This window comes from Falco rusticolus, chromosome 1 (assembly GCF_015220075.1).
Source record: "Falco rusticolus isolate bFalRus1 chromosome 1, bFalRus1.pri, whole genome shotgun sequence".
Taxonomy (NCBI): Eukaryota; Metazoa; Chordata; class Aves; order Falconiformes; family Falconidae; genus Falco; species Falco rusticolus.
In genome coordinates, this window is record NC_051187.1 from 55,436,550 (window position 1) to 55,459,678 (window position 23,129).

General features: G+C 38.5%; 1 protein-coding gene across 7 annotated transcripts in view; it reads left to right on the forward strand.

The window, feature by feature from the left end:
• RAP1GDS1 (Rap1 GTPase-GDP dissociation stimulator 1) overlaps positions 1-23,129 on the forward strand; it is a 101,355-nt gene that overhangs the window by 35,294 nt on the left and 42,932 nt on the right. For 3 of the 7 annotated variants that reach the window (XM_037379749.1, XM_037379760.1, XM_037379778.1), the window contains exon 3: positions 18,490-18,612. In XM_037379749.1, coding sequence (XP_037235646.1) covers positions 18,490-18,612 — 123 coding nt within the window. Of the gene's footprint in view, positions 1-386; positions 537-18,489; positions 18,674-22,417; positions 22,687-23,129 lie in introns of those variants that run through there. The other 4 variants (XM_037379769.1, XM_037379804.1, XM_037379787.1 and 1 more) reach the window with 4 other exon arrangements.

Genomic DNA, 23,129 nt, shown 5'->3' on the forward strand with positions numbered 1-23,129 from the left:
ATCATATAATGAGATCAATGAAGTAAAATGGAGGTAGTAAAATGTGGAAGACTGACTTAAGCAGTAGGCTCCTGGATTGTCTCTTCTGCGTTTTGGGTTTTTTAACTCATGTATTTGTAACGTTCAGGTAGCAACAAAGACAGTGACAGGTGAATACCTGGATATTTGGAACAGCTGTAGTCCAGTCCTTTTTCCAATATCATGTAGTAGCACAATTACTTGTCCAATTGATCACTCTAGAAACCAAGAAACTGGATGGACAAATAAGCCTGATAGGATTGGGAGAGGGACATGGGAGCTGCTTGCTAACTCTGGTTAAAAGGCCAGAGTTTCCTATTTGTAAGTATTTTTCTTTATACTTCTGATCATATATTTTTTACTTCCAGTAGTTTCAATTAGCAGAAATAGGCTGGATGTCCAAAGATCGTCCAAATTTGACATGTGGTATGATGATAAAAATAACTGAAGAATGGAACAAGATGTCTTTTTCACCAAAAGCTGTAGAATGTATGTCCCCACACACAGTATGCAGAAAGGTACGGTAAATTAAGATGACAGTTTATAAGACTTTTCTGAGTTTAACTTTCTTAGCGCTTCAGATGATGAAAGAAGAAAAATCTGTGTACAATTTCAGGCTGAAAAACTTGTCAGGATAGATACAAGCCATGATTAGAAATTCTTCATTTAGAAAAAGTATTAGTCCTTTGTAAATATCAATACAGTCAAAAGTATGTACTATTAATAAGTTATGTTTCTTTCCCATGATGGTATTCGGTAAATCACAGCCTTTTGACTTAGTTGTTGTAAAATACTTCATGAGGTTTTTCACAATAAAATATATCCATATCAAACCAAATATGAATTATAATAGTCTCTGCAATTAATGGTAGTGGGTTTTTAATTCTGATTATTTTGCAAGGAGGTGTCAGCCAGAAGATAATAAAATATTTGGGGTTTAGATCAACCCATTTTTTGAAGATGCTGAATCATTTTTCTTATGGGTTTATTTATAATGTATATCCAATATTTCAATCCAACTTCCAGTTGGATTTCATATTTCCAGTACTTTCAAGTTTAATACCTAAATGATAATTACTAAAAAGAGGATGGTTTGAAAAGTGACAAAGTACTTAGCGCAGATAACAGAATTTACCATTTTGTCTATGAAGGTCAGATAGCTGTATCACAGAACAAGTTTTGGCACATGCAAAATAATTTTGACTGATGTACAGCAAACTTAACCAATGCATCCTGGCAACCCGATGACTCTCTTCTGTCTCAGTCTAGGGCTTTGCTCTTCCTTCCAAAATCTTTTCTCTTTGAGTCTCATAACTGCCACATCAGATAAGCAGATCATTAGGATTTTGACCTTTCTCTTTTGGGTAGTATTACAAAATTTAGCTATAAACCCTCCACCATTTACCATGTTCTTTGTGAGTCAGTAAGATGGATATGACCCTGCTGAGCTGCCATATGACATGCATCTCCACATATTTTCAGTTGCCCAAGATTGAGGGCAACTAAAATAACTCACTGAAAATGAGATGGGCTATAGATGGACATTTTTTTCAACAGATTGCTGCTGAATTAGACACTTCAACACCTAAGTTTTGCTGAGTCTCTTTGGACAACAAACAGGCTTTAGTTCTCAAGATAGTCTGATGATTTTGAAAAAAATTTAAAATTCCTCATAGAAGACAGATTTCTGGTTTGAAATAAATTTGTGAGAACAGCAGTACGTTCAAAAGGCTTCAGAGATTATGAGGTAAATTGCATGTAATAAATTGATTCCACAAACAGATAGAGAATCAGCTTTCTAGATGCTGCGGTCTCTGTGTTATTACTGGGCTACCAATATATTATGACTATCCTTCCTTTGGATAGTCAACAACAAATGAATGTCCTTTCTCATAGTTCTCATCCATCCAGTTAACATCTTAATATGGATTTTGTTTATTGATTGATTGATTTTTAGTTACAGTGTATACTATCATATATATGAGATATGATACAATCTAGACAGAGGATACACATTGAACTTCTGTTTCTTTGTATAAATTATTATACAGTAATAATTAGAAATCAGATTGTTTATATAAAACTACAGGTTAGTTGTAACCCAGAAATAATTTAAATAAGATCTCTCAAATAATTATTCTGCCCTCCTCTAGTATATTCCCATGTGTATGATTATATTGATAAAGTATATGTTCTATTAGAGTAAAACTAGAATAAGCCATGAAAGGAATACCTTATTTTAAGACAATTTTGTAGGACTATGTTTTCATTGGAAGTTCATGATGGTATCATAAGTCATAGAATTTAGTTCTATTTACTTTATTAAGACCTGGAGATAAAAATATTATTCTATTTTATATAAAATTTATATATTACTAATACACTAATGCAACCCACTCCCATCTACTGTCAGCCAAAAATGGCAGTTAAACCCAGTGTTAATACAATATTGTGATTTTTAGCAAAGGAAATCATAATTTCCACAACTTCAATTTGGGCATATTGCATGTTCATATCAATGTTTCAGAGACCATTACACTGCTTTTAATTGCTAACTGCATGCATGCAGCATAGGGTTGGGGCTGCTGCAGAAATGTAAGTTAAATTCCTTAGTCTACAGTGACAATTATAGTTCCATTTACTTTGCATCCAGTCTTTTAACTTTTCATTATGTTAAAACATTACAGACTACTTGCTTCCCATATTGTCTACCATATAGAAAGAGATGGCAAAGTTATAATGAATATTGTGGCTTTAAATTTCTTTTTATGTAGTCTGCTGCTCTTTCTTTTGTTTTTCACACCCATTCTGACAGCTGATCTTCTGATAATCCCAAACAGGCTGTATTGCCCCAGAACTGATACCTCCTGTGTTGCTTTACAAGCTATTCTGCTTTTTGTCACACCAAATTAAGGTGTGTGCACGCATGTGCTATGCTACACAAGGGTGAATCTAATAGTTTGCTGAGTGTGATAACTGCTGGTAAATATTTGGCAAGCCAAATTCAAATGGTTTTAGCTACTGTTTGTCCAGGAAGATAATTGCATAGCCCTTCATTCACATCTGAGACCCAGGTCTGAAAATCCTGCACAGATGGTTTCTTTAAGAGACATTGTTTGGAAACATGAATATTCCTGTTTATGCAGATATTTTAGTTCTTATCTGTCACCAGCACTTCTGGCTGAGACCAGTCCTATATGGCCTAGCTTGAGGCACTTGATAAAACTGAGGACTTTAGGATGGAAGAGGCAGCAATGATAATGTGTCACAGTTTAAACCCAGCTGGCGACTGAGCACCAGGCAGCCGCTCACTCCCCCCACAGTGGAATGGGGGAGAGGATTGGAAGAGTAAAAGTGAGAAAACTTGTTGGTTGAGATAAATAGTTAATAATAGTTAAAGCAAATGCTGCACATGCAAGCAAAGCAAAACAAGGAATTCATTCACTGCTTTCCATAGGCAGGCAGGTGTTCAGCCATCCCTAGGAAAGCAGGGCTCCATCATGTGTAATGATTACTTGGGAAGACAAACACCATAATGCTGAATGTCTCTCCCGCTCTCTTCTTCTTCCCCCAGCTTATATATACTCAGCATGACTGTCTATGTTACGGAATATCCCTTTGGCCAGTTCGGGTCAGCTGTCCTGGCTGTGTCCGCCCCCCGCAGTTTCCCATGCCCATCCAGCCCTCTCGCTGGGAGGGCCAGAGAAACTGAAAAGTCCTTGAGTTAGTATAAACCTTACCTAGCAACCACTAAAAAGATCAGTGTGTTATCAACATTGTTCTCACACCAAATCCAAATCGCAGCACTGCATGGTCTACTAAGAAGAAAACTAGCTCTATCCCAGCTGACACCAGGACACAGAGGAATAAGAGAGAAGCATGCATTAGAAATGCTTTAGAATAATAACATACCTCATTTTGTGTGGCCTTCCTTCAGCATTTCCAGTGAAGTTAGCTGGCATTGCTGGGAACTTTGCACCTGTAAGGCCTGCAGTAATGAAGACATGCAGTAGGTTAGCTGGGAATCTAGACAATATTAAGTCTGCACAGCTCTCTTCACCTCTGTGGATCTACCTCATTCACGTAAGCTGAGATTCTGCCCACCTTACTTCTGAAAGGAAAACATGAATGCTTGATTTCTCTCTACCTGCCAGCATTCACCATCTCTAGATGGCTAAACTTTCCATAATTTAGATTTTTAAAGGAAGGCTGTGGTGCATGATCCATAAAGCAGTGTTAGCAAAGAAATACTCAGCCATGCATTGAATGAAGTACTGGCCTATACTGAATGAGGAGATAAAATCCATATATCACATGTGTTTTCTTTTAAAACTATATATTAAAACAAATTACTCCATTGTCTGCCCCACATAATTGGGTTCTTTCTATATAGATGTATTTTGATGTGTTATTGTCAGAAAAGAATTTTGCTGATCTGGAGGCAGACTGCTGTTATATGGAGCGTGGAATGATCCTCGCAGTCAGAAAAGGCAAAACCCAAAGAATTACTTGTCGGAGAATGAGATTCCAAGGTTCTGCAGCTTTTTTTTAAAATTCAGCTTAAAAAAGCCCCTCTGAGATTAACTGTGCATTGCAAAATGAAATTTCTTTTTGTGTTTAATATGTCAGAACTCCTTAGAATTTGAGACTTTTTACAAACAGAGGTAATTTTCTACCCCTGCGATGGGCTAGAGCAATAAACAGCTTATCTTGTAGCTGCTTTATAATAATGTGTGTAAAAAAGAAAATAATTGAAGTCTGCAGAAAAAGTCCACAGGAGGAAACTGGGGGAAGGAGAGCTGTAGTAGAAGAATCTGGATGTATTTTTCTCAGAGAAATGCAGCTGTGTCACCTCCCTGTGCTGCCTGCCCTCCCCTTGGGCTTCAGACAGCCCTACGACCAGTATACAAGTGTTGCATGCATGTCTGCAGCCCACAGCCATCTAACTCAAGGTCTTAGCCATAGTTATGGAAGCTGTATATTTGCTCTGATATTTTTGCTAAGTTTCTGTCATATTTAGCAACTTCGGAATTCAAGGGTATTTTGTGTTGTTTTTGTAAATGACAGTTTACAGAGGAACATTCTCTGAAATCTCATTCTTCCCCTGCATACAAGTGGTGCTGAAAGTTACGCTAAAGATGCAAGGGAGGCGTATTTGCTTTCCTGACCAACAGAAATTTTTAGTGCAAATACTGTAGAAAAATTACAGTATTAAAACATCAGCTCCAGTGGCATCATTAGACTGGGTATATTACTGAATTTTACTATTTTTTGAATAATAGGAAACAACTAAATGTTACAAGCTGAAGTGACTTTCTGTTTTGGAACCAAAACCTATCTTGTGAAAAAGAAAACAGTTATTGGTTTCAACAGTTTTGTTCGTTCTAAAAGCACAATGTTACATGTTTTACTATGATAATTCAAAGAACATAAGAGAACTAAACTAGTTATATGTAGAAAAAAATCTGTGAGACAATGGATACAACTTCATTTATGATTTTATTGGCTCAGATATTTTCAATATAAGCATTAATGGCAGGCTAAGGTAAGAGAAAAATATGATAACTTAACATATGCTTTGCAGCTTGGAATCTATTTAAAAAAAACCCAACTTGTCAAAAGAATGAGTAAAGCACTTACTGGAGAAAAGTATTTTGAGAGATCGTACACTTACATTTCTGGAAAGAAGTAGTAAGTGCTTTATTTTTTATCTTACACTCAAAGAAAAATATGGGTATGTACTATTGGGTATTGGAAACAATATGTTACTTGTATAGGGAAATACAACAGAAAACAGTATTTGCCTTCGTTTTATATCAACATACACATATTTATACCTACTAAGAGCTGTCTCATAAATATTGTTCCTATCAAAAAAGTGCAGAAATCCCAAGATCCTCAAATAAGAGGTCCACAAGAAAGGACTGCCTGAGGAAAAGAAAACAAGAAGGAAATAGAAGTTTTCTTTTAAACCACAGGCCTTCTGGGACATAATTATTGCAGCAACAACAACAAAAAAAATGTTATTGCTCGTCCAGACATGCTGCGTTTTAGGTACAGGAGGTTATAGCAGACATAAATAACCCAGTTTTGATAAATGAGAAATCTGAAAATCTGCTGAGAACGTTATTTTTGGCTCCGGTATACTCAGTGTAAGAGGCTGGAAATGCCTGCTAATCCCAGCCTTCAGCACCTGGCTCTGAAAAATCTGTGACATATAACCGAAGTGCAAAGGCTAGCATGTGCATTTGAAACATTTTTTTACATACACTTTTTGGGAGGCTAAGAGTATGAGTTTTCCCAAGTTTGTGTGGGAAAATGGCTGAACAAAATCACATGAATAAAGATAAGCTTAACTGAGAAGCCAGGGCCCCAATTTTGAAAGAGATTTAGAAAATTTGGAAAGCTCTTGGAGTTCAAAGAAGATTTAAAATAATGCACTTTACCTTGAAGATGTGGTTGATTAAGATGCGGTGTTTTGTATTTGTTGAGCTATGCTGGTACCTGGTAAGTCAAGGAATCGTCAGATGACACATGAAAATTTTAAATTCATGTTTGAAACTGAAAATTTCAGATTATCCTAAGGCTTCTTTGGCCTTTCATTTTTCTCCTCACACAGTTTCTTTAGGTTATTTTGCTTTGCCCCAAAACATATTTTGATTGTATACTGTAGCAGTGTTTTGCTTTGAATATACTCACTGTGTTGTATCAGAGAAAATAACTTCGTTACAAACTGCCTGAGCAACTGTAAGCAACTTCGCCATCACCGCCCGCTGATTCAGCTCTGTGGTCTTGAGATCGTAAGCTCAGCCCTCCTACCTAAAGCTTCTGTTCAGGTTTTTCTCTTGAAAGTCACCAGTGGGTTTTCTCAAATGCGTTGGTTCCTGTTTGACAGCATCACAGAGGAGGATGTGTTAGCATCTGGACTGCTTAAGAAAATGTTGGATTTTTGCAGAGACTGCAGATTTCTCACATTCCTTCATCAGTGATGAAACTTTCCATCCAATGCCCTGAATCTTCTGTAGGCACTTGCTTTCAAAGGCATCTAGTTTCCTCTCTTTAATGTTTTGGTGGATTTCCAGTTCTCACAACCATATGTTAACACAGAGGTTATATTCGAGTTGGAAATTCTTCATTTTATTCTGCTCTTTATGTCTGTGGCTTCCATATGTTGTTGAATACAGTTAGTACTTATGCTCTTCCTATACTTGATGTCCTTTTTCCTGATCTTCACTGGCCATAGAAGATGGAGCAATTCCTCTGCTGAAGCAGAAAAATCATGGAGAATTTAGAGATAATGTTTTGTAATTGTTAAATTCAGAGCTCAACTAAAAAAAATACAAAATTTTAAAATATATTATTGTCACTATTAATGCCTTTGATTTATGAAAAATATGAGAGCTTTCCTTTTTGAACATTTTTGACAGTTTAGTGTACGTACTCTTATTTATTCATTGCAGAGTCAGGTAAGCAGCTCTCTGCTTAACTTTTAACGCATGAGAGTGTCATCGGATTTCCATGAAATCTTGTACTTCTTTAGTACACACAGGATTAAGCAATAGTCATTTCATCTTTTGTTTCTGTGATCCTCTCACACATTAGTATGGCAGTAAAAGATGTGCTACCCTCCCACCCCAAACAGAAAAAAATTAAATTGTAGAACCTCTTGTCCTAGCAGAGTTATTCTGAGGTATAAATGTTATCAGAAATCACTTCCATTTTGTCCCATTAGCTAGACATCTTAAGCTTACTCCTTTCCCTTTCTGAAGCATGGAGAAAAACCCTCCACATTTCACAGCTTACTCAAGCAAACCTGTCCTTAAACATCACCAAATTAACCTTTCTCTATTTTGAAGAGACTGTTAGAGCAGATTAAGAGTAAAATCAGGTGACAATCATTTCATGTGGATTGTGACCAAGTAACAAGGCTTTCATGATTGTGAATGCTTGATGTTACAGCAGCACACATGTTTAGAGCACAGAGTAAAATTAGTAAAACAAATATAAGGAAAGGTCCTGATTTTGCCAACGTTTATATATATTCTTACTGTTAAGGTCGTATAGTCTTACATTCTGGTAGTCCTGCTGAGGTCAAGAGGTATATTTTGTATGTATAAAGCTATATACGTGGCAAAGTGTTTGCATGTTCAAGGCTAAAATATGTACAGCCTTTTTTAGCGATTCCTTTTTTTTTTGGGTCACCATCCATCTTTATTCTTACGGCAGTAGGTGTCAAGGAAAGCATTCTTCTTTCAAAGGTGTATTTTCAGTTTTTTAATTAGTACACTGGCTATGTTGAGCGTCATATGAACGTGGTTTTCTTGATGCAGAGTATAAAGCTGTAAAATCGAAGGAAAAAGCACAGCATAAGCTTTAGCTTTTGCCATTGATTTGTTTTACCACATCTATATTAGTAGAAATTAATATAACATTTAACATAATTGGGAATATTTTGCATGATGAAAAATCATTTTAATCGGCTTGTATGCATAAAATCAAGTCTTATGCTCACATAAATGGTGATAATGGATTACAGAGGAAAAAATTTTTGACAGGAGCATTTTCATATGGAGAGATTGTTTTGGTGAGTGAATGTAACAGTACAGCTTCCTACCTGCAACCCCTTACTGCAGGATGCAGCTATACTGCCAAAAGCTACAAAAATAATAAAAGTCTGTTTTGTTGGTGACATTACTTTCTGAGGGATGTAGTGTAAGGAATTGTAGCAAAGGAACATTTTGTAGCAGAGCCAGAAGTTCTAATTGAATTGGGCCAGCTCAGCAAATGAAGCTCATTGCAGTCCATTAAGTTTACCTGAGAAGACTTCTAGTCAAATCCCTTTCTGAAAGTCGGAGATCCTGATGGATGTTTTGTAAGAGGGAGTATTTGCTCAAATACTGTGTTAGAGTGTTCTTTCTTTTTGCTGAAGTAAGATATTTGTTACATCTTGGCTCAGGAAGCTGTTGCCTTTTCATGGCACTGTATACACATAATCCAGAGAAGTTTCATCGTAAGTGATATATATATAATATATTATTACAGTATACCTATTTAATTGGAACATACTAAATCAAGGTGACTGCTTTTTATTGGACTGCCTCCCAGTAAACTGGCATACCCTAATGATACTGAATGGTAATCACTGCTGCTTAGTGGGATTACATTTTACATAAATTCCTCTTAATAGTGATGTATTTAGCTAGTGCCAGATAGTTAAATGATGTTTATCCAAGTGTTAACTTCCAAGTGCTATTCATTGAATACACAATGTACCAAATAAAGATTATATATTATATATATTTTTCTTCGCAGAAGGCATCAGTGAATAGCAGTTCTAGATAATAGAATTGACAAATTTCTTTTTAGACTGTGTTTCTGAAATGCAATACAGAAGCGAAGGAAAAAGCTTGGTTTTTACAAAAAGTTGTAGTTAGAGATCATGTAAGTCACAATTTCATGTCTGAAATTTCATTCTTAGTTTTGTCTCTGTCCCTTATGACTTACGATTAGCTTTTCCTTAAGCTAATTTGGCAACAAAACTTTTTAAAAATATCAGTAGCTAAAAAATTCCTTTGTATGTAGATGTACTCTTCCAATAAGCATTGGGCAGAATTTTACAGCAGGCATTAGAGCTTGCTTGAGAACACTCTTAAGAGATTGCTTAAAAGGAATACAAAGCACTTCCTGCATATATAATTTGCCGCTTTCAAATCTGATTTGTTTTTTAAACTAAATTGAAATTGGAAAAAGGATTTTACACTATGAGTCTAGTATTTCTCTTATGCAGATTGAAAAACCGAAGCATGAGGATACTTAAGGCTTTACCCAGGGTCTTTGTAGTAAGTCCAGTTAGTACAAGTAACAGAGCAGGCAGATTAAAATGTCCACATAGGCCAAGTATAAAACATGAAGATGCTAGTGGATAACATTTCTACTAAGATGCTAGACAATGAACTTGGCAGCTGAGGCGCTAATATCAAACTTTCACCAACTGTGCTACTGAAGTGGTTACCTCCTGCAGAGGGTAAGTCAGAAGGAGGGAGCGGGGAAACTAACAGCTCAGATAAATCCACCAAACTATGTGTCAGGGCTCTAAACTAGATTGAGTTCAGGAACTCAGGGGTTCTGAGCTGCCTAACTTTAATGTTCTGCCTTGTGCTGTGACATATCCGTGGAAGTATTGATGTGCATACATCTTCATTGAAGGCAAAGCTGTCATGTATTTTTATTAAATTACTTCATTGGTACCTGCAGCAGGCTATTCAAGGGGTGGGTCTCATCCTGAATTTCCTTTCCTCTTAGGATACAGCTTTTTGAGAATTTAATCAGTAGGAATCATGCAGCTACTTGCTTGATGAATCTCTCTCCATCTGTCCTTCCTTCCTTGTTAGAGCTGAGATTTTAATTACAAACATCTGTGCACTTTCTCTGTTTCGTCATCAAAAATAGGAATTGAATGTCCCTGTTGCTGCTGGCAAAGACAGAACAGAGCAAACACCATGATGGAAACATTTGCACAGCTAAGGGAGAATCTCTCCCCCTGCCTCCTTGGGGTCTAGTTAGAAGGGTAGGTGAGCAAGCAGATTGTATTTTTGGGGGCTTCTCCATGTGAGGAGGAGCATAACAAAAGGAAGTTATATTTATACATGTATTTCTATGTATAAATTATTACTAGAGGATTTTTTTCCCCCTGTAAAAACAACTCTATAGTTGGAACAGTCTTTTTGGCTAAGGTATGTTAAGCAAAAGCCTCCTTATCAGTGGTGTATTCTTTATTACATGACAGCACATAGATTGTTTCACTGAAGTTCTTTACAACCCACTTTTTGTGCTCTTGTAGTCAGACTAAAACCTCCATTTTGTGGTTTGGAAAATACAGTAGGAGGCTATGGAGAGAGAGAGAGAGAGAGCGAGAGCTTGAGGGGGCCATATATGGAGAGAGAGAGCATTAATACTTACTCTTGGTCACGTAAACCTTTTTTACTGTGGTGGTTAGGAAAATGTGCCAGTTAAAAAGATATCCCTCGCTCCCTTCATTCTCCTCCCTTTTGCCTTCTGAAAGAGCAGGTGGGAAGTTCCTTTCATAATACACATGGCATATCGTTATTTATTCATGTGTTCATCTTTCTTTTTCTGATGAAAGTACATGTAGGAGGAACATTATAAATCCAAGGTAATTTTCTACAGTAGCTACAGGAGGCTTATAAAACATTTTTGCAGCTAGAAATACATGCATTTTTCAAAAAAGTGTATTGCAAACACAGCTGGCTTAATAAAGAGGACACACAAAGCTGCTCACTTACAGTTCTGTGGCGTGCCTCATTTCTCATGTAAAGCTCCACAACATGGGAATTATTGCAGTGCTAGCCTTCACTACTGTTGAGTTACATCTAATAGTGTAACTTAATGTTCATAGAGAACAGGAACGGTGAACCTATAGCTTCCTTCTGCTGGCAAGGACAAAGTAGTAGTGCTTCTGAAAGGTATGCTTTGCCTTGCCTTGCCTTCCCCGTCCTTGCCTTTTCTTTCACTTGAAGGTGGATGAAATGATGCAGAGAGGAGAAAAGAGTGAATAGAGAGGAGTGAAATTTCACAGAAAATAGAGCTCAGAGGGAAGAGAGTGTAGAATTTAATTTGAGACATTCATTGGATTTTTTTCCTATAGTGATTTCTGCTACTTAATTAAGCAGTCTCATAGCCACGGTGCTCAGCTCTCCAGCTCTGATCTATGGCATTAAAGAATTTCCTGCCCACACCCTTTATTATTCTGACTTCAGGCGCTGCAAAAAACATGAGAAGCAAGGATATTGATATTTTAATCATCCGGCTATGACGTTAATAAGATTTTGGCACTATGTGATATAACATACCCTTTGTCTTGATATCTAGTGATACAAAGAGACATCTAGAGCTGCAGGTTTAACCTTAGAGGTTTTTGCCCCAGTTGTGCTGCCATGGCACATCACTGTATTATATTGTGTGCAAAAGGGCTGTTTCTAAAGCAGCAGTTACAGTCCTACAGTGTCTTTGCTTTAAGATAGAGGGCAGCAGGTGCTCTACAGGTGGGTTGGTGCATGCAGTCTGAAAATCAGGCTTTAAAAGGAAGCATTTGAAATCTGGACATCACACATAGCAAAAGGATTTTGAGGTATAGCACCCTAACGTCAGACTACCTAGGTTGTTAGGTTTCCTTAAGAGACAAGTTGAACAGATTTGAAAGGGCGTGCAATTCTGCTAAAGGAGTTAAAATGATAAGGCATAAGCCAGCTTTTTAACGTGTGATTAACATTGGCTATAATTTCCCTTTTCTCCGTTATAGAAAGCATGGAAAGAGATTATATGGTCGGGATTTTGCCAAGATCTTTCTTGCTTTTAGAGAAATGTTTGGTTTTACTTGCTCCAACTGCAATTGACAATACATTGAAATAGTGATTCAAAAGATTACAAATGAAATTATTTTGAAAACTTATTTAGGCTCTAGTAATTTACTAGGGTGCCCAGAATGAAACTACCATGCAGCAGATTCATGTCCTTAACAGACAATACCCCTTTTGTGCATACACATGCAGATAGGAAGCCAGGCAGGCCTTCTCCAGCCTCCAAAGAGAACAAATACAGGCAAAAATTGAGGGTTGTCTGTGATAAAGCCATTAGCAATTTTTTCCCTTCGTTTCTGTCCCTGTCTGTGTCCCATTGCCTTTTATGCATTTATACAGCACTTGTGTTATAGAAGCTGAGCGAAAAAGAGGCAGAGGTGCATGGGCCCCAGCGGATGGGCAGTCTAAATCCATGCTTTCTAAAGGCCCTGCCCTAAGAACCATCAACCATGCCACTCTCTAGTTATAAGTCTGGCTTGATTTAGGGCAGTTATTTGCTTTTCAATCGCAGCTGCAGTCCCCTCCTATCGCAGTTTTTGCCTTCAGTGCTCACTGCAGAACAGGGTCTAGAACTGCACACGACATGTGCGCAGTCACACACCAGACTCGTAGCTCATGTTTTGCAAGTATCTAGAAAGTAATTGTTCCATTTGGGCACTTCTAAGAAACATGAACTGCTTATATACCTACAGCTGTGCTGAAATAATCTTCAAAAGCTCCAACTTGGTATTTTTTTCTACAGCTATGTATTTCTGAGAATCAAGGAGGATGGGGAGAGGGGCTCCAGGCCCCTGAGCAGTGGGAAGCGGTGAGACACCAAGAACGACAGCTCTGACTCAGCGTGGGCATGGTCAGGAGTGAAGGTGCCCGGACCCCTGCACATACCAAAGCATCCCCTGGGAATGTGGCGAGCAGAGACAGGGCACCTGGGGGGGGCACCACCCCCCTACCAGCTCAAAGAGGCGAGCTCCAATAGTGGTCATTGTCCCCCCAGAAGGAACCTAGCTATGGTTTCCACCTGGCCAAAAGCCAGTGCTGGAAGGCATGTGGCGGCCGAGATGGAGCTCCCTTGTAAACATGCAGCTGTTCAGGTCCTGGGCTGCAGGGGAGAGCCTGAGCCTGTTGCTGGTACCAGAGGGCAGCAGAGATGACAGCTGTGTGAGGTATGACCAGGTGGATGATCTGCTCAGCCTGGTGGCAGAGCTGAAAGGGGAAGCATGGGCAACAAGGAGGAGGAGCTGGAAGCCATTGTGCAGCAGCAAGACTGACATAATCACCATCATGGAAACATGGCAGGATAACTTGCATGACTGGAGTGCTGCAGTGGATGAGTATAAACTCTTCAAAAGGGATAGACAAGGAAGGAGAGATGGTGGGGAAGCTTTGTAGGTCAGGGAGTGTTTCAACTGCCTAGAGCTGAATGATGGTGACAGTAGGGTTGAGTGTTTGTGGGTAAGAATCAGAGGGAGGGCCAACAAGGTGGGTATCCTGGTGGGAGTCTGTTATAGACCACCCAGCCGGGATGAAGAGACAGATGAAACGTTCTACAAGCATCTGGGAGAAGTCTCAAGATCACTAGCCCTTGTTCTCATGGGGGACTTCCACCTACCAGGTGTCTGCTGGAAATATGACACAGCCAAGAGGAAACAGTCCAGGAGGTTCCTGAAAAGTGTGGAAGAACTGCCTGACACAGCTGGTCAGTGAGCCAGCCAGGGGAGATGTCCCGTTGTGGTGGCTTGACCTTGGCTGGATGCCAGGTGCCCACCAAGCCACTCTATCACTCCCCTTCTCAGCAGAAGGGAGCAGCAGCAGGCCATCCCCATGTGCCAAAAGATGAGCTGGCAGGGAAGAAGACCAACCTGGCTGAACAAAGAGCTTTGGCTGAAACTCAGGGAAAAAAAGGAGAGTTTATGACCTTTGGAAGAAGGGGCAGGCAACTCTGGAGGGCTATAGGGATGTCGCGAGGTTATGCAGGGCAAAGATTAGAGAGGTGAAAGCCCAGCTAGAACTCAGGCTGGCCACTGCTGTAACAGGTAACAAAAAATGCTTTTACAAATACATTAGAAACAAAAGAAGGGCCAAGGATAATCTGCGATCTTTACTGGATGTGGTGGGGAACATTGCCACAAAGGATGAGGAAAAGGCTGAGGTACTCAGTGCTTTCTTTGCCTCACTTTTTAATAGCAAGACCTGCTTCCCTCTGGGTACTCAGCCCTGTGAGCTGGAAGACCGGGATGAGGAGCAGCAGAATGAAATCCCCACAGCCCAGAGGAAGACAGTCAGTGACCTGCTGCTCCACTTAGACGTGCAGAAGTCTATGGGGCTGGATGGGACCCACCTGAGGGTACTGAGGGAGCTGTCAGAAGAGTTCATGAAGCCACTCTCTTTGGACCAGGCTGCCCAAGGAGGTGGTGGCATCGCCATCCCTGGAGGTGTTTAGAAAACACATAGATGCAGTGCTTAGGGACATGGTTTATTGATGGACTTGGCAGTCCCAGCTTAATGGTTGGACTTGGTGATCTCAGAGGTCTTTTCCAGCCTGAATACTTCCATGATTTTTGGAATACTACCTGAATTTTGGTTTGGACTTCCAAGTTTCCACGGGGCAGTCCTGTGCATCATCTGCCTGTTAAGCCCTCCTCCTTTAAAAGAATATAAAAAATACTGAGAAAAAATGCTAGATTTAACAAGGAAATTTTAGGTTTATATATAAGGAGTCTTGGTCCAATTAAAACACCTTTCCTTGTGTAAGCATTTCAAAAGCCCACCAAAAAGATTGATTTGTCTGTAACTGAAATGTCTGCCAATTACATATGACTAAAGAAATTAATTTGTATATTTCAGCACATATCCCCCCCACCTTCTTTATTAGAATGTTAATGTGATGAATACATAATCCCAGAAAAAAAATATTATTTATTCTGCAGATACAAAGCAAGAACATTTAGAGTAACGTGCATGAGGATGTAACAGCAATTTTATTGGCACATTCCCTTAGGATGCCTTATATGGAGGATGTACTATAAACTACCTGCAAGGATTTAGTGGCATACAGTCATATCTCTATTTTGACACCAAATTAATTTGTATATTACACCAAGTGTAAATTGTAGATGTTCTGCAGAGGAAGAGCAGGGCTTAGGTAGACTTGTAGTAGACAAGCTGAAGCACTCCATGGCATTTTTTACATCCAAGGCAATTACTAATAAAAAAAACCTCGGAGAGCACTGTGGGTGGCATAGGTAGTAGCTATTCTTCTGCTTGATGCCGGAGTAATGTGCTTTTCCCCACAGTTATGCACTCAGTCTGGGTAGTGGAGGTAGTAGTGGTGTCCCTGCCCAGTGATAGAGAAACACTCACTGCCAGTCAGATTAATCAGTCTTCCCCCTTTTGTGACTAGCAAAGGTTTGTTGTTGGTACTTAGCCTGGGTAACAAGAACCAGTGAGATGTTGGTTTGAAGGAGAGTGTATATGCAGGTGTGCCTCCTGTACTGCCTGAGTAGGAAAAAAGGCAATGCTCTGTTTTCATCTATGTGATTCCAGCAAGGTGATTACCCAGTTTCTGACAGGTCTGTTAAACGCTGTGCAAAAGTGACCTTATGGTCACTCGCATATCTTAATAAAATAAATCAGTGCATATCTGCTACACAATTGACCTGGAGAAGCATTTAATTTTATTTTCCCACTTCTTGCAGAATGTATTTTGTTCTACTTATGCAATTTATGCTTTGCACAGTAATGCATAGTCCTTCAAACTACAGATCATAAAAATAAGACTAGATACTGTATAACTCAGCAGCATGTCAGGAGAAAATGCTTTAATGCCTTCTGCCTACTATTACAGGTTCAGAGATATCTACATTTTCAATTTTGAATTCTATACTTTCAGTTTTGAACTGAAGGGAGAAGGAGGATCTCTTCTTTAATAGACAGCTAAGATGTCTGGACCAGTCTTTAGTTCTGATATGATTTTCTCTGAATTCAAACCTTTCTTCCATCTGCATATATCCATGGGAGAATATATCTACTAAGTGTATGCTATATGTCAGAACTTATAAAATATTCCAAAGAAGCCATAATATCACTGAGATATCACTTAATATCACATTATATTACTGAGAGGGTTTCTCAGTGCATTTGAAAAATTGCAGTTAACTAGATTGCAAACAGGTTAAAAATAATCAGCACATATATTATGCATGATATATTGAAATTAATCTTTTTTTGATACCTGATCTATTTGTCATCAGATGTCATCACTGATACATTGTAGATGAATAGTCCTAGCCAAAGACCAACATCCCGAGATGGAACTGAATACAGAAATACAGAGACATAGCTGCAATCCAGACTTGAAGTTCTCTCCTTTTAGTCCATTTTCTGTAGCCTAGATGTCACTGGCTCCTGGCCACTGAAGCATGTAGATACTGTATATGAGCCATGAAACCCATGTGAGTTACCTCTGCCAGGCTTGTGCTGACTTCTGTTCAGGGTCAGCTCATGGAGATCTCTCCTGCACTTGGAGGCAGGAGGGCTTGTCCTGGAGCTGACACAAGTGAAAAATCAGTTGCAGCCCTGAGAATGGGCAAAGGGAGGAGGAGGGAGGAGGTGGTGAGCCCAGTGACATGTTACCAATTCACAGGGAAAGCACAGCTAAAGAGTGGTTGGAAACTTGCTCTATAAGACTAGCTAGTTGTGGTGCATAAAATATGCATTTACTTGATTAGGGTAAAACTGGAGAATGTTGTCTTGAAAAAAAAAAATTGGATTAGTTTAAGGCTCTCCTTTGCTGTTCAAAAGTATATAATATCTTGCAGATTTGAAAGATACTATATAAACCCAAAATCCACTGATTACTGCTGTTGCTGCCGAGCCTGACTGTGTCAATAGCTCTTATACCAGAGTAAGGGCGCTTCTAAGAAACTGCAGATAGTGGTGGTCAGAGGCCTGTCTTTTCAGCTCTGAAATGTCTACATCCGTTTCTTACCGTTACTGGCAAGCTCTAGCAATTTTTTTTAATTTTAACTGGCACTTACTGTAAAGCTTTTAAGTGATATGAGGGGGTTTGTGCATGATATAGTGCTTAAAAATGCCCCTGTCAACCAACAGAGTTGCATTCAGATGGATTTGGTTTGCTTTGCAAAAGTCATCAATTAGAGCATCTCAAAGCCATCTTTGGAGAATGCAAGTAACTTCCATGACGATTGGCTTAAGGAGTCTTGCTGCTTTCTAAAGTGATAGCTGCCATCTAATCATATTTTGTGTCACACTAATATTCATCTCAAATATGATGTTATTTGAAAGCATTAGCAAAATACATTTTAGCATCAAGTACCTTATCTTTAATTGCAGTTGAATCAATGTTAATTTTCAGTTTGTAACAGAGCTGTTGGCCAGCAATGCTACGTGGGGCCCTGTTATGGAGCAGCTGCACAATTTGTCCATACTACAGGCAGAAGGAGGAAAGGTTTTGTCCCAAATCTTTGATCTCTACTACAAGAAACTCAGTGTTATTTTTCCCTTTCCCTTCTACTGAGACTATACTGGAACTACTATAGTTTAGCAGAGTAACGCAGAAGGTACTCGAGCTGAGTGTAAGTGGAGTCTAGACCAGGATCTGCATGGCTCACCCTCTTCTCCAGTTTCTGACTCCTACACTGCATTAAGCTGTGCCCTCAGCTGTAAAGTCTTCCTCTGTCATTCCTTGAACGTTTCAAATAATTATAGAGTACCATTCCTTGATTTTTACATAGTACTTTAGGCTGCTGCGTATCATTCTGTGACCTTTAGTCTTTCTACCAGTCTCTCCAATAGTTTCCTTATGTATGCATGAGTATGTGTCTGTATTTGTTTATATATAACGCAGAGTCACCTTGCAAAGATCAGGAAGATTAGGAATAGCAAAGTATTAAGTTTTATGAGCACATCATATAAAATAAATATGATCACTGAAACAGCAGTTAGCTTTTTATGTGGGAAAATAATTACTTTAATAATTACCTTTGAGAAGACTTCACTTCCCTTCTGCTTTTCTTTCTTTTCTTCCTCAAAGCAAGCTGATGCATAAGTCATTTTTGTGTAATGTGTTTTTCAGATATGGAGACAAGTGAAAAAATCCAGAAAAGTGGAGTTCTTCAGGTGTTCGCAAGTCTGTTGACGCCACAATCTTCCTGCACAGCAAAAGTAGCTAACATCATAGCAGAAGTAGCCAGAAATGGTGAGGTTTTCTACAAGAACTTTTCTGCTGGAACATCTTCAGTTTTTCACCTCACTTGTCAGTATGTTTTACTTCATTTATGTTTTCATTTTGTAGATTAGACACTTTTCATATCCCTCTCTTTCACTCTTTTTGTTTTGTCAAATTTTATTTCTCTGCTTTTTAATATAATCAAAACAGCGTTTGGCTGCTGGATTTTTTTAGTCCTTACTTTCATGCTATTTAGTTTTTAACACAATAGTATAATTTATTGGGCAGAAATAGCATGCACCTGGCTTTATGAAATGCATATAGAAAAAAAAGATGTGCATAATTTGTGCATCCAGTTATACATAGTGCACACAGTTACAACAGTAGTATGTGTAGAGATGGTTAAAGGATAGTAGATCGTTTCTTTGGTCTGAGATTTATGATGACATTATTATCATTATGAAGCCTTTGATACCACATGGAAATCAGTTACTGCTATCAAAAGAGCATTATATGTGTTAGAGCAAGAGCCCAAGATCCATTTTGGTATGTATTACATACATACAGTCATATAATATATGAGATGATCTACAACTGTTTAGATTTTTTTTTTCTTTAGGAGAATTATCTTAAAGCTCACCCAATCTTCTGTATACCTTGAGCTCAAATAAATGGTGTCATATCTGCAGGCAGGCACTACTGTCAGACCCTGTGACACTGGGGTAGAGGAGGTTTGTGGCTGACACTTCTCACTCCTTGACTTGCTGCTTTCCCAGCCAGAGAGGCACAGGTTGCATTTTGCACTTTCCTTTCTCAGACACGAACCAGAGAAAAGTAGGATGCCTCTTAACTGCTGTCTACATGCAGGCCTGGCAGCTGTATCTCTCTCCCTCTGTAAACTCTCATGCTGATGCTCTACAGAGAAAGGGCTACATTATTGCTGACTGTTTCCACATTCCCTTCCTACCTTTTCTTTGGAATCACAGTATTACAGCTTCTTACTGATAGCCCATGTGACCTCCTCTACCCAATTCACTGATTTTGAGACAATGTATATATGGATATTCAGAAACAATTATCAACAAGAAGACATATGTATGTATATATATATATATATATATATATATATATGATTAGGTTTTAAGTTTTAAAATTATTTAATAAATAGTAAAAAGTGTAAACATAGAAATTTAAGCTTACAGATGTTTCAGAATAAGATTCATGCAACTATCACATGCTAATAATAACACTCATAATAAGTATATTTAGAATATTGCAGTCAACTGTGTATCCTCATAGTTAGTCCTTTTAGCTCCTACCTCAGAATGGGGAAAGTTAAGAATAAAACCAATGTTCACAATTAACTGATTACTATCCATTGTTTCCTGCCAGATTCTCTTACAGAGCATTTTAGCCAGTATCTTTCAAATCTGAATTAATACACAAAATCTCTGAATAGTTTCTTATGTACCCTTTTCCTTGCCAGCTTTTAAATTGTTGTTATGAGTACACTCTTCAGAGTGTACTTTGAAAGCATTTTACCTGGTTCATCATACAAAATAGCTTTTGTCTTTTTCTTACAGTTATTAGCAGGTATAACTGGGACCTCTGGCAGGTAAGGTTAAAGTGAAGGTATTCAGAAATTATTTAAGGTGCCCAGTGCTTTCAAGACTGAGATGAGCTGGGTGTTCCTCTTCGGATTCTAACTGTTGAAATCATTGCTTAAGCAGGATACCAGGGAACACCTTATTTGAATTCTGTTCTTTTCTTTGTCCTCTTACGTAAGAATACAAATGCTCATGCTTATATTGCAGCTTTTTTCAACAAGCTTCAAAGGCACTTAGAGAAAGTTGTGTTATCAACATCCTACAGATAGTAGGCATTAAACCCTGGCAGTTGAACTGATTTCCCTATGGTCATGCCAGGCAGCCCTGGCAGAGCTGGTAGTAGTGCCTCTGACTCTGAATCTGGGCTTTACTGATAAAAGAACATCTTTTGCTTCCCCACTTCTTCGTGACCTTTCCTATTCCCCTCATCTGGTCCAACACACAGACACACACACAGAGACACGCACACACACATATACAGACATGTCACATCATATCCCTCTGCCTCAGTAGTTTTGTTACGTTTCATCTCCTCTGTTCCAGCTCTTTGTGCTCTTGCTCTGTTTCACCTTTCCAGTTCACATGACTTTTCCTCCTCCAAACGTGAACCTGTGTTAATCTCTCCCATTTTAAATATCCAAACACACAGATTTCCCCTTAGTCAGTCTTGTCTCTCTAGCTACAGCCATTTCCCTTTCTACTGTGGGCATACTGAAGGCTCAGATGTGCTTGCTACATGGGGTTTCTCTCCCCACTGTGGACCTTTTAAACCCTCTTCTGAGGTCTTCAGTGTCCTCTTCTTTGCCAAGTGTAGGAATGAGAACATCATCTTCATACTCTGTAATACCAAGTCACAATTACATTTCTCTTTTGAAGTCTTGTCCTCCTTTGGTTTGTATTACTCTGTCCTCAGTGGTTCTCCTCCTAACTTCTTAAGTGATTCTTCACTGTTTCCTTCAAAGGATCAGCTTCATTTCCCCCTTCCAGGTTAGTGGAAACCTTCTAAATGGTTCTTTTTCTTTCTTCTATTATTTCTGTGTAGTATCACCTTCAAACACAGTTGCAGTTACCACATTTTTGTTGCTGTCTCACAGATCTATTTTGCTATATATGGCATCATTTCTTTACTTGTTGTCCTTACACAACCTTGATAAATAAAAGTTTGTTCAGCATATTGCCTAATTATTTTGCTGCTGAATGGGAGACTGAAAGCTTCTGCTCATTCCAAATGGAGGAAGGGTTTCTCACTCCTTTTCACCACATGAGCAAGAACCTAAACATATGACAGAACAGACTGAGACCTCTCAGTCTCTTAGGAAAGATCAAGTTCTATTTCCTGTCACAGACTAGGAGAAAAAATATATATCTAATTTTGATAATGTAGAAACTATGGTAAATTAGTGGATGTAAAAGAAAACGATGCAGGGAGAAGCTGAAGAACAGACGAGGTTTTATAGGCAATTAAGAGGAAAAGGCTGAACGGACAGAGGAAGGAACATAATACATTTAGTAAGTAAACATTGAGATGAAGATGAAAGTGGATGATAAAAAAATAGATAAAAAGTTACATGGACATGGCAAGACCAGTTTTAAAGAACAGATGTATCTGATATTTGCTCAGTTCATTACGATGGATACCATCACCATTTATCACAGTATAGCATCTGTCTACAATTTTAAGATGTTACATTATCTCAGGAAGGTGGGTCAGTTGTGGTGACTACTGTCTTCTGTTGGACCTGTGCAAGTGTATAGATATTGCTTATTCTGCTTCACCTACTTGTTGGTATATCAAAGTTTATCATCCTGTGAGAATTAGCTCTGTGACAATTATTTCTTTAGCTGAAATAACACTGCAAGATTAACTACAAAAGGTACAATATGTAGCTACAGAAACATCTAAGAACATTGTAATAGGTGCAACAAAGGGAGTATTTAAGAAGATATATTTGTACTTCAAGCATTGTATGAAATCTTTGAGTTATTGGCATGTTGATCCAGAATCAGAAAAACTTTCTTATCTCTTTTTATGGAAATTGGACACTGGTTCATTCTGTTTCATAAATGACTAAGTAACAGAAAGGTAAGCTGATTTTAGAAGATCCAACATAGTCTAGGATCAGGAAGAGATATAATTTGCGTTTACAACAAATGTATTGACCTTTTGCCTATTACAATGCTACATCTCTGAATGGTGCTCAGTAGTAAACTATTAAGTAACACTGTTGGTGTGTCAGGTGGTTGCTTCTGTAAATTTCCTTTGTAAAATGTGCAGCACAGTGCCTGTGTAACTGTAGCTCCTTATGGAGACCAGTCCTTTATCTCTCTGATACCAGGATAATTCTCTATCTATGACTTGCATGGATGTGAAATAATACTTTGGTTCTCTGTGACTGGGGGACATAGCAGGAAGGAAGGACAGAAAGGCAGAGAGCTTCCCAGTGGATGGATCCTCTAGCTTTCCTCCCATGGTGGGCATCAGTTAGACTGTGGAAAGGTACAGGCCTTTGGGCTCACCTAATCTCTCTTGTATTTCTCATTCTTTCTTTTTCTTTTCCTTTCCTTACCTTCCAAATAAAGAGCCTGTTACTTGGCATTAATTCTTTTTTTTTTTTTTTTTTTTAAAGCAAAAGCTTCTCGGGAGTTCTAATTAAGGGAATAGAGAGTAAAAAATGGTGCTCATTTTGGAATATGAATACTAGTCTTAAGTCATCTTTTGTGTTATTTAATAATTTTAAGTTGAATTTGTTGGGGTGGAGAAAAAGATTGTGAATTCACTGTTCTTTTCAGCACTTCTTTATGATGCTAAAAACATGCTCAGTCTGAGCTATGCTAAATTAGTTTCCATGGAAGTCAATTAAATACTCTTAATTCCTTCTAAATTAACGAATAATGGAAAGAAGATAAGCCCAAATCCTGACTTGGGCTTATTCTCTAGAA